We start from the raw sequence: 12,500 nt of genomic DNA, 5'->3' as shown, positions 1-12,500 counted from the left end.
AACCCTCATGGGTCATGTGATGGTTATGCACAAGTGGTAAGTGGTTAACAACAGACCATGTGGAAGAAAAAGTGACCAGAAATGATGTCCTCCTTAACTTGCAGATTGTTTGAAAAACATCACCACCAATATCCTCTGATAGAATAGTCCCTTACTGTTTGTTGTTACTCATTGTTGAGGTGACCTTAAAGGGGCTGGGGACTGTGTCACGCAAAATGATGCAGTTTCATGACACCCAAAATGCCCAAAAAGTTGAATGAAACATTGCAATAACCACTTAAACTGAACAACATAACAGAAATACAGCAAAAGGAAAGAGAAGCATGGATCGACACAAATTGACGAGATTGAAATAGATTGCATTTGGTTAATCTTGAAAAAAGTCAGTGTGATATTTTTCAAGTTTATGGCAAATGGCCTGGCTCAGAATTATCTTGTTTGTGATGTAATGATACTTTTAATAGGAAAGGAATTCCGCGTTGCCATTTTGGAGTCTTAAACTCGTGAATAACTAAAGATTTCTCATAAAGACCCTGAAATAACGTGACATAGCCCCTTTACCTATGGCTTCGTTTACACACTAAGAAAAGTAGCACACTTCAAACCCTACGAGTGTGCTAAAGTATGAAGTAAGTAATACTTATTAGTGTTCTGGCTTCTCATTAAGTCATACCATACTCCAGTCTAGTTAAGTTTAGTGTTAACTTCTTCTTTTGCAGACTGAAATTGCAAAAAGACTAAATGCAATCTGCGCACAGATCATTCCTTTTCTTTCCCAAGATGTGAGTAACAAGTAACTTATTTTGAACCTATTCCGAGAAACTTTGACTGTATAAGATTGTTTCTTCCTCTACCCTTCTCCTTTGCTTGCAAAGGGACTGTCAGATGCACTTCAATAATGAGAGATTACTACTAGTTTATATGATTAAAAAGCTGACAAAAGATTAAGTGTTTGTTTTTACATAACTAGCTTTTGCATGACTAGAGAAGACTTTCAGTTGTCATTTTGATGTGAAGAGTGCTATCAAGGAAAAACCAGGAATTATGCAAAGTTGTGGGCATTTATAGTTGAAGTCTCGACGTTATTAGGGCATTTTCAATCAAGAGATCTGCTTTGATATTTTGTTAACCACAAAAAGAATTTGTTTGCCTAAAAATAATGTTAAGTTCCCAAACATGTTCGCCATTTCATTGTTGCCATGTGAAAATGCTCTATTGTTGTGGCATTCAGTTATGATTGTTTGTTGATGGATGTCTAAACTAAGATTTACATGTACCATCATGGACATTGAGAGGGAGGCAGTGTGGGCCAGTGGTTAGGTCACTTGCCTTGAGATCCGGGGATCCAGGTTTCAAGACCAATCTGACCACTGATTGAATTTGTTCCTGGTAGTCCCTGGTTCAGCTTCTCAGCGGCATTAATTTTGTAAATAGCCAACTAGCTAGGCTCGATTACCAGCCGCTGTTTCGGGAAATGAGCCAGCTCACTCCCGAAACCTCGGCTGGACGCGTGAGGTGAGCCATTGTTAATCTCCGCCAATCAGAAACTCGCCTGCACAAATCCGTCAGGCATAAATTATATGTTTTGGCTGCGAAGGTATTCTATTACCCGGCCTGTTCGAGGTTTACAGTGCTTTAAGGTAGGAAACATCCAAGATTGCGACAACGAAAAGTGTTCGAGAAGCTGGAGAATGGGAATTGTGTCGTTTTCTACCGCCTGAGTTCGCAAACTTCACTGATTTTCCAGTTGGCGCCAAGGTCAAAATACGGCTTTCAAATCCATTGCTATTGCAATTTTCTCCTCATACTTCGCTAATGTAAGAGCAAGTAAAATTCCTCAAGATCAATTGAAAGTACTGTTGCGTTTATTGCTGGCAAAACGAGGGGGCCGATGAAGGCGACTGAGAGCTAAAGCAGCCGAAGATTTCGTTGATGATTCGCCGGTTGAATTCAAACTGACAGCGATCATTCAACCACAAACTCAAGCTCGTATCATCTGGAAACTTTGCACAGACGTTTTAAGCATTATTATGTAATTTCTGTTTTCTTAAAATCAGTGTTTTGGGGATGTCTAATGCTATTTCCCCGCAACTATTAACTTCGCATAAATTATATTTTTAATTTACGTCACAGACACAATCTATCGGTCACGCGTCCAGCCGTCTCTTCTCGGGGAGGATACCCGAACTCGAGTGAGCGGCGGTAATCGAGCCTACCAACTAGCTTGCCTCCGGCCAGTTGGGATTCTTAGCAGTTGATGTTGTTGAATGTTCTGTTCTGTTGTGATTGGCCCTGAAAAGCCCCTATGGGTAGTGGTCAATTAAGTAGGTATTGTAACATTTTATTTTGTTTGTCAAGACATGTTTTTCGTGGCTAAATGCATGTCAAGTTTTACAGTGAATGCAGAATTGTGTGTAATTTTTTAGTCTGTTCACTGCAAAGTTGATGTTTGCTTTTAGTATTGTCTCTGTAACTTTGAAAGAAGATAGTTGACCTGGACTGATTAAATCAGTCTGAAAGTTTACTGTTGAGGTTCAGCCTTTATTCTTTTGTTATTAAACAACTTATCCTTTCTTGGTATTCCAGTATCTTGTTCTTTCAGTTACTATCGTGTTAAATAATGTTCCTTTTTTTTTTTCCACTGAAAGCATCAACAGCAAGTAGCAGCAGCTGTAGAGAGAGCCAAGCAAGTCACCATGACTGAATTAAATGCTATAATTGGGGTAAGAGTTTGACATGAATTTTTGTTGATTTCTTACGTAAAATATTATTGTCCTTTGGAGGTGTAAAATGGTAATTTCTAATACTGTCAAGAGTTGCAACTCAGATCTAAGTGTACCTTAAAAGATGTTGAAAAGCTTTTCTCTCTTTACTGGTGTCTCACATTGTTACAGTTAGGAAGCAGAATTGTTGAACATCATTAGCTCAAGTGACACCTTTAAAAAAACAGGCTGTCGGTCATCTCTTCACCAATAATATACCATCCCAACAAACATGTGACATGTAGTTTATTATAGAAAATGGGAATAAAGTTTGGAATCACCCTGCAGTTTCCACCTTATTTCATTGCACTGGACCCAGTCACCTGAAAAAGTTGAGTTTTAATGCCCTAAGTTAAGGCCCTCTGGAGCTTCATAATCAGAGCTCTTTGGTGGCTTGCCAAGTTAAGAAATAGATACTTCTTCCTAGAACATTCTGTAAGCTTCTCAAATGCTCTGTATCATACTGTTGAAATGGAGTATTTCAAGTGGTTGTGTTGCCGAAAGCGATATTTGGTTTCTCTTTAACCCTTTCTCGCCTAAAAGATTTTACTATGTCTAATGCCAGACGATTTTACCTGTCACTGGAATCTGACCCTCTGATTCAGGGGTAAAAGAGTTCACTTGTCTGTGGAGCAAATCATTGTGGCATCAGATGAAATCACGCTCTAGTTTTCTTTTGATACTTTAAATGTTCTTTGGGTGACAACGGGGTGGCTCAGTTTGTTGAGAATCAGGTTACTGTGTGGGAGGAGGGGATTTTGCACTAGGCTTGAACCCGTACCAAACCAACAACCAGGGTTTGTTAAAATAACTGAGCAGAAAGCGCTTCCCTTGTAATGATACCTGCAAATGGTAAAACGTACAAGTCTTCTTAGATAAGTCCTGACGATAAACAACCATAGGTCCTGTCTCACAATACTTGAATTGTCCCTAAGCTCTGTAGAACATTAAAGAACCCACACACTGTTTGTGAAGAGCAGGGGCACTGAGTTCATGGTGTTGTGGTCTATCTCTGCCAGCATATTTAGCTTGAAGGACTTCTGAGTGAATAAGACCACCAAAAAAAAGCCAGAAGTCAGGCTATTTGCCAGGCACTAGAATAAACTTATAAACTTCCAGAAAGACAACCTTTCAGCGTAGTATCCCGTATGAATGGTATATTTAACTTCTTAAATAATTATGAAATTTAAACATTCCTTCACAGAATTGTTATTTTCCCCTTTCCTCAGTATCACCTTAATAACTTGAAGGTTCTGTTTTTAAGTTTTTCAAATTTTACATTAGAACTTTATTTCAACACGATAAGAAAAATCAGCATTTCTGGTGGGGTTGTGCATACAACCAAGAAATGCTAGGGAAAAAAAACAACAACAACAACAACAAATGTACAATTTAAATTATATTTCAAGCAAAAAATTAAAATTAAAAAATAAATAATTAAAAATAATTAAAAAACCCATAAAACATTAAAAAAGGCTGGGATACATGTGTTAAGTTATATAATAATGTATCAAGTATCAAATAAGAAGTGAAAACATTTGTCATTTTATGGTTGATCCATGTTAATTTTTTGATATCTTGTTGAGAATGCTGACTGTAGCATTCCCGAGCTTCAAGATATCACAATTTTCTGGCGGATAATTTCCCCAGAACCCCTACAAGTTAGCATCTTCGGTGCTTGCTTGTTAGCCCCTCCCCCCCCTTCCTTAATACAAAATATGCTCCACTGTTCCTGTTATGGCACATACTTAAAATTGGGATACCATTCAATCACACTTTCCCTGATCTGTTTCTGTCCAAATTATTATTATTATTATTATTATTATTATTAAGGTTGAAACAGATTGGGGAAAATGTGATTGAATGGTGTCCCAATTTTAAGTATGGCCAAGGGAGAGGTCCTTTAAATTTGATTTTATGCAGTAAGTTAATCTTAATCTACTTCATTGTTACTTCATTGTTTTCTTTACCCATGGGTGGTTATAAGTCCTTTAATAGACACTTGAGGTGTTAAGCTTCAACTTGTGTGCCTCACTTGTAATTTAAATAAGTGTGACACAGTTGTTAATGTTTTTTTTTTTACACAAGCTGCTCTTTTTAGGCAACACATGTATGGAATTAAGGGCATCTAGTTTCTTACTTGAGTAGGTCATGGATAACCCAAGGGTGGTTACCATGTCACCCTAATATAAGGTTAATTGAAATGTCATGATTTGTTGGCGAGATCTCTACCACGTAACGACTTGTATTGTACGAGATAATTTTATAAATATTGCTGTTGTTGTCCTCCTTTTTGCATTTAATTCTCAAGGTGGTTGTTGTGAAAGAGAAGGGTCTTCGTTTTAATACAATTTTCATAGGTTTTTTTCACTCTATAATCTATACAAACCTTCAATGTCAATGTTATTGAGACATTTTCGTGACGTCAGCCAGTACTCTAATTGCATTACAAGGTTTCAGCTGGAGCTCATTACAGTGGAATGTTAGATATTTTTGTCAGTTAGAGTAACTGAGTTGTGAAAATCAAGCCAGTTATCAAAAATTGGCACATGCTTGGTGTGATCTTCTATGTACGTTCACTGTTAAGATAACCACATTTTCCCAATAAACACAAAGCACATACACTCACCTTCTGCAAAACGTTCTGACAAACAGAGTGCTTTTTTTTGTAGGTTGTAATTGTATCTTTATTGACAACTCATGGCCTACTTGATGTTGTTTTTAATATTCTCACCAACGGTTATCACCTAGTTTGTGTTAGCTTGCCACACAAACTATCCTATTGTAGGTTTCTTCTTGCCATGAAAAAAAAAAACAAACAAGCGAGACTTCATAAACTTGATGTTAAGAATTTTAGATTGTTTTGAGTTAAGCAATCTTTTTGACAAGATTCAAAAGCTTATCTTCCAGGCCCTTACTTTCTGTTATCAGATGTGTCCAGAAATGCACCAAATTAGATGCACATGGATTTCAATAAGCGAAATGTCCCCTGACTTTTTTCCCCTACTTCAAGATTGCTTGTGCCTGGCAATTATTATTGTCACAAGGTGTCCCCCAAATCCAGCTCAAGAAAGGATTAACTGCTGCATTTACCCTGACCTAAAAATAATGCGAATCTTTACCCAAACCTAATTGGCAGAAGTAGATAGCAAATGCTCAGACTTAAAAGGACACTTCGTGTTAGATGTCAAAATTGGGTGTGCAGCTAATTAAAACTATGAATTTCTGGGCATAAGTGTATGTTATGAGTATCGCCATTGCTTTACATGAAAGCTCCCCTGCTAAGATCACATTTTAGTGAAAAATAATGTGGTTGTTCTTTCAAATTTAACAGGATCAATAGAGATCTGGACTGTTATGTTAAACCTAACAGAGCTGCATAGCAGCTTCCTATATCCATAATATTCAAAGAAATTATAGCTTGTTAATTAACCCATTGGCTCCTGGGGTTCCCCATTGACAAGTAAAATTGTCTGGCATTAGACAAAGTAAAATACTAAGTATGGCTGGTTTAGGGGTGAGTGGGAACTAAGATCTGCCTGAAATTGTTTGTGAGATTTGTTTGACACCGCGTACCTACACTGTATAGATCTGAGAAAGTGATTTTGCTTTATTAACAGCAACAGCAACTTCATCAAGGTCTCCAAGGTCTACACGCACATCCTCCAACGATACCACTTCCACACCCTGGAGCCACACCCCCTCAACTACCCCCAGGGGCATCTTCAGGATTGCTCGCTTTGGGCAATCTATCTGTTCAACCTCCACATTTACCCATGATGAAATCAGAAGACAAAGGTGTGGATCTTTCTTTATATATGAAATGAAAAAAGCTAAATAATTTGGTGTATACCAGTGTTACATTATTAATGTAAAAACACCAGTTTGTTGTAAACTGATGATTTTATTGCCTTTTTCTTTTTCATGTTGCTGTCTTCATTAGATGGTATGGTAAGTGCCTAATTATTTCTTTCCCATAAATTTGTGCAACAAGTTTTCCTGTCAACACTGGATCCCAGATAGGTGAACACAAAAGTTATAACTTTTTTTTTTCTTTCAAACCATACTCTCTTTTATAAGAAGGTCTAATTTGGGGCTTGAAAACGTTCTAAACATGTTCTTAATTAAAGTTGTGTGGTATACTAACTTTGCCTACAAACTGAGTTGTTCGCTAGTGTATCGTGCAATAAGACAACCACATTAAATTTGTAAATATTAAAAAAATCCTTAAGTATATAAGTTAATTGTCTTGTTAGACTAGAGTTTTATATTTATTTAATTGACTTCATTGATACTACTCACAAAAATGACAAATGAGCAAAATCAGTCTTGCCTTGGGTATGTTCTTATTGTTGTTTTTAAATTTGGTTAATCGCTGCCTCAACATACGTATAAAAAAAGGTTCTTAGGAAGAAAGAGTGTTCACAACAATTTTTTGAACTGAGCTTCGTGACTAGACTGTATACAACTTTTTTCTTCAGTAAACTGAAGGTGGAATAATTGAGGCTCCATAACCTTTAGTACCTTGTATTAAGAATGTGAGGTTTTGCATGATAATTAAAATAAATTATCAGTTGGAAGATGCACCATTAAGGTGAGGTGAATATCATTGAATAAAAACCAAGAAAAAGGCGAGGTTTTTATTCACCGATGTTCACCAAGCCTGAGGTGAATAATGTTTACTGTGGCCACCCAACAAACTTTCACATTTGACAACCTACGTGTAAATACGTCAACTCAACAACCCATGCAACAGTGTTCAAATTACAACCGTACGAACTTTGCAAGGAGGCGTAACTGTCAATGAAATTTGCACACCCTTATTGGCGGATAATTTGTTGTAAACTTTGTTAGGTGGCCATGGTAAGGCTCATCGCACTGTAATTTCTTCATCTGTCACCTGGACAAAACGACTTACCACTTAGTTGATAATCGTGTAATAATCACCTCATCGGCAACCAATCAGCACAGAATTTTTAATAATCACTTATGTGATTATACTGATGTATAACATGGCTCACTTAATAATCTGTTATTGGTCTATTATATTGTATCCAAGAGATAATCATTATCTTTAAAAGGATATTACTTGTTTTAATTCAGAACTCACTGTCGCCACTTGGGCCAATGAGAGAAAAATACAGAGCCTCTGACCTGTCGTCTCATGGGAGTGATGATGGACATGTGGATAGAGAGAGGGAAAGGGATCGCGACATTGACAGGGAGCGGGCCAGAGACAGGGAACGCGATCGAGAGAAAGACCGAGACAGAGAAAGGGAAAGAGATCGCGACAGAGAAAGGCATGTCAATGGTGAGTTTGAAGCTGATGATTACAAGTACTATTTTGATAGCATGGCTTTTATTGTTCACCAGCGAACAAATGTCAAATGAAACATGACGGCTTTGAATTTTTTCTGAAATTGTTAAACAGGAACAAAAATATTAATTTTTATAGGAACAAAGAGCAACAGCAAACGAAAGAGAGATGACAAAGATTCGGGGGTGAGTTAGACCTTTCTAGATTAGCAAATTATCTTTATCTGCATGATAAAAAAAAAAATGCTAAATTTCTGTCACAATTTTCTCATGCAGGAAAGTGATGGTGAAAAAAGTGATGGTGACCTGGTAGTAGATGTTTCAAATGAGGTGGGTCTTTAAAAGTTGGCACAGTCACATTATGTATAAAGCTTTCAACCATTGCGCATTAAGCACATGACTGGTGTTGTCAAGAGGCTAATGTCAGGCAGACACTTGTCACAACTTAAAATAAATTACTGTTAAATTCAAAGACTTGATTTTGAAAAAGTTTGGGAGGAAAAAAAAGTAGATTAGTTGTGGCTACCTGAAGACCACATAAATGCTATTAGTGGAAATGAACTGGCACACCAATTCAAGCTGAAAAAAATCAATCATACCTAAGAAAACATGATTAAGAATCCTGTGGATTGTATCCAGCTTTCTCTCTTTAGGGTTTGATATGTATTTCTTCTATTGCATCTATTTATAAATTTATTTGGCATTACCTTAATTCCTTGATATATTTGTGCATTGATAATTTATAAAACTGTGGTAGTGTGGAATCCACGACCAGCAAAGAAGAGTCTGGCCAGTGGCCACAGTGGGATATGAACCTGGCACAACCACAGCAAATCCATTTCCCCAACCACTGGCCCATGGGACAATAAAATTTTTCAGTCAGTGGGTCACGGGTCTTTTGATAATATTAATAGAAGACATAGAATACCATGGAGGAACTATACCCATTCAGCCCTTGTGTTCACTGTTTCAAAAACTCACAGTTTTTTCTCTTTTTTACATAAAATGTATTATTTTTCTTTTTCTCTTAAAATACTATGAAGAGCTGCATGGTGTTGACCCTTAAAGCTTGTTGGGTTGTCATCATTTGTTTGCCATTTTAGGTAAAACATTTTTATTTTGTTTTCCTGGTAGGATGCAAATTCACCTCCTAGAATTGAGAATGGTCCAGACTCTCCCCCTTTGAATGAGAAGAAAACTCGAAAAGACTCTGGGTCACCTCCAAACTCATTGTCTTCATCATCAACACCTTCATCAAAACATCCCAAAGTATGTGGTTAGTTTTTAGTCATTCAAGGTGCAAGTTATCCGTCCAGTTGGTAGGATTTCTATTTCCTTGTGTGCCTGCACACCCTGTCAGTGTGCAAAATGTTTGCTTGAAGTGTAAATCCAGCTTCTGCAACAACAGTATGCTTGATTAATTAGTGCAAATTTGACACAGGCTGTATTTGTGTGCAGGCTAGGTGAAATAAAAGGAATTTTTTTGTTGAATACCTTGTAGTCGGAAAGCAAGCCTGCCCTGGCATCATCAGAAAGTTCCTCGTCAGGAAGGAAAAGTCCATCAAGATCTTCACCAACGGTTAAAACACCAGTGGGTGAGTCACGAGTCACAGTGTATTTTTATTACATCTAATTACTATCCTTTTCTTTTTTCTTTGTAATCTGTCCTAATTTGTCTCCTAATTTCCTGTATATCAAAATTTTTGTGTGAATTAAAATAAAATAGATTGATTGATTGATTTTGTAGTTTAGCATAGCTATTAAAAGTTTTCCAATATCCAATATTTGCAGCAGTTAGTTATGCATTTAATGAAATACCGGTTTTGAAAATTGCTGTAAATTGAAGTCTTTTATTCACATTTCTTTTTAATGACCATCACAGCAGCACCCCCTGTTAGACCAGCCATGCCAGTGCCAGGAGGACCATATCCCTTCGTCAATCCACACAATATTGGCAGGTAATAATACAACCACATAAATTTGGTTGTGTCAATAAACTAAGTTGATAAAAGTGAATAGACCGCCATATGAAGATTAGACAACTGGTCTTAAGCATGATCCTTTTGCCCTGCTTTGTTAGCCTTAACCCATTGACTCCCAGGGGTTCCCCATTGACGAGTAAAATCGTCTGGCGTTAGCCGGTTTAGGCTGGTTTGGATGTCAAAGGGTTAAGGTCTGTATTTCAGCTTGCACATCCAAGCAATTTCTGTGCTTCAAACGACCATTGATTTAGCACCACAATGAAAACTAAACCTATTAACCCGTTGACTTTGTTGATATTGATTACCTGGTATGACGTATGTTAATTAATGTGATGTGAAAACTAAAAATAAAGAGATTGAGTTTTGGAATTAAGTTCAATGGAAGAAGAAACAGTGAATTTCCAGATGATGCAAAAATAATTAGAAAAAGTGACTGAAAACACGTCCTGAGACTCAACTTAAAATGTAGAGGTAGGGTTTTTGAAGCAGTGCTCATTAAGCTGTCAAGGAAGTTGTTTATCTCTAATTAACAAAATGCCTCAAAATATGCCTTGTGCAGTTTACAGTTAAGTCTAATCACTCAATGGATAGAAATTGTTTGAAATTTGTGCCAATGGCCTTGTTTTCTTGCAGGTATAAGCGCAAAAATTATACACCAAACTTCGCTGCTGAAACAAATTTTCACCAGTACAAGTTCTTCTTTTCGAAATACACAAAACCGCAAAATTAATTGAGTTATTTGGTAACTATCATGTTTCGTGAAACAAAAAAACACAGTCAGATTGTGTAGAAAAGTGCTCTGAGCACTTCAAATAGTTTCACTGAAAGACAACTTGCAACAACACAAGAAAAACAGCAGAGAAAATCGCTGGAGGTATTCACGCATTTGCAGAATATAAACGCACAATTGATTTGACATAATTTGTTGAAGATACTGTTCTTCTGAGGTATGTTGAAGGCAAAAATTCCTTCAACTTTTCAGTTTATTTCAGGACAAAAAAGAATTGTTATTCACAGTAAAAAATTCATTGGTTGACCAATATAAAGCTAAATTTGGGAGCTTATCAATGCCCATGATAACGTTAATAGCGATGAAGGCCTTTAATTCCACACAGCTTACTTCATGAAAATGGGCAATGCGCTTGGGGGTATTCAAGAACTTTTGACAGGTACTGTAAATGTCCATGTATAAGCCGCAACCCCCAATTTGGAAGCTCAAATTTCGAAAAAAAAAAAAATGGAGACAAACTTTGAAGTTCCAATGAAGTTCTGTTAGTAAACAAACAAGGACAAACAACTACGGTTTCAAAACACTGACACGGTGGTTGTTATGAGCTTTTATATCAATTAAGTCTTTCCATAGCGACATTTCACTTGTCATACCTTTGTGTTGTGAGTTTACTGTAACAAAAAGTCAAGATGCTCTCTCCATGCGATATTTTCTTCAAGCAGCTCCATGAAGTTGAATATTCGAAGGCGATTGAAATGATACGCACGAGTGCTTAGTAGCTTTGAAATATGGAGAGGAGTCTGGGCATTACAAGGAAACGGTCGGCCATTTACCTTGCGAGAACTCGTGAATGTCTTGGTATTTTCTCGCACGTGGCGAAAGATATGTGTCAAAGTGACCATAGCAAACAGTTTTGTGGAGGAATGGAGATTGCTTGTAGGATGGTATTCAGTTGTTTGAGTTAAGTGTGAATGCTTCAAGATAGAAACGGCTCCTTTAGGACCCACCGCTCATGAAAAAGGCAATGATCAACAACAACATGCTTTCAGTTTGTTATTGTTTATTCACTGACATCTTGAGAAGGAGTTTTTTTTTATGAATATTAATTTAACCTTAAAAAACTCCAACCTCAGGTGTTTCCGTAGATAAGCCGCACCCTCGATTTTTGATTTGACTTTTGAGAAAATACATGGACGTTTACGGTATACCCACATTTCAGTTACCCTTAATTCCCATAGATCATCTCCTATGAAAAATAAGAAAAATATCTGATTCATTGGGATTATCTAAAACAAAGTAAAGGCTAGTGGCTTCCACAAAATCTGGTACTTGAATATTATTGAGTGGGTCATTTCCAGCAAGCTTCTTCTTCAGCATCGGTGTCATGGTTCTTGCCTTTGTTGCCACAGTTTTCTTCACCACTTTTAAAGCCACCTATATCAAACTTGCTATCACTAGTATCCCCTCTTCTTACAGGAAAACCATAAAAGCTCTCTTTATCCTCCGAATCCTTAAAAAAAGGCAGGGGTATCCCCATCGTTTGATGCGTTACCTGACGTATTAGGTGTTGTTTTTGTGTAATTTGATCGCCGGATCAAAAGGATAAAAAGCCAGACCTCGTGGAGTCTCTTATCAGCTGTCAAAGTCTGCTCACGGGACAACAAACGATTGGTCAATTATCCTACTAAATCTCCATAACAACAAAACATA

At 37.1% G+C, this 12,500-nt stretch overlaps 1 protein-coding gene across 1 annotated transcript in view; it reads left to right on the top strand.

The window, feature by feature from the left end:
• Positions 1-12,500, top strand: part of LOC138038410 (transducin-like enhancer protein 1) — a 20,867-nt gene that overhangs the window by 2,955 nt on the left and 5,412 nt on the right. Inside the window, exons 5-14 of the mRNA XM_068884265.1 lie at positions 720-782; positions 2,649-2,723; positions 6,383-6,560; positions 6,706-6,713; positions 7,866-8,073; positions 8,218-8,264; positions 8,355-8,408; positions 9,213-9,347; positions 9,580-9,673; positions 9,961-10,036. Of these exons, the coding sequence (XP_068740366.1) occupies positions 720-782; positions 2,649-2,723; positions 6,383-6,560; positions 6,706-6,713; positions 7,866-8,073; positions 8,218-8,264; positions 8,355-8,408; positions 9,213-9,347; positions 9,580-9,673; positions 9,961-10,036 (938 nt within the window). The remainder of the gene's footprint in view (positions 1-719; positions 783-2,648; positions 2,724-6,382; positions 6,561-6,705; positions 6,714-7,865; positions 8,074-8,217; positions 8,265-8,354; positions 8,409-9,212; positions 9,348-9,579; positions 9,674-9,960; positions 10,037-12,500) is intronic.

Source organism: Montipora capricornis, chromosome 2 (assembly GCF_036669925.1).
Source record: "Montipora capricornis isolate CH-2021 chromosome 2, ASM3666992v2, whole genome shotgun sequence".
Lineage (NCBI taxonomy): Eukaryota > Metazoa > Cnidaria > Anthozoa > Scleractinia > Acroporidae > Montipora > Montipora capricornis.
This window is presented reverse-complemented; position numbering and strand designations above follow the sequence as displayed.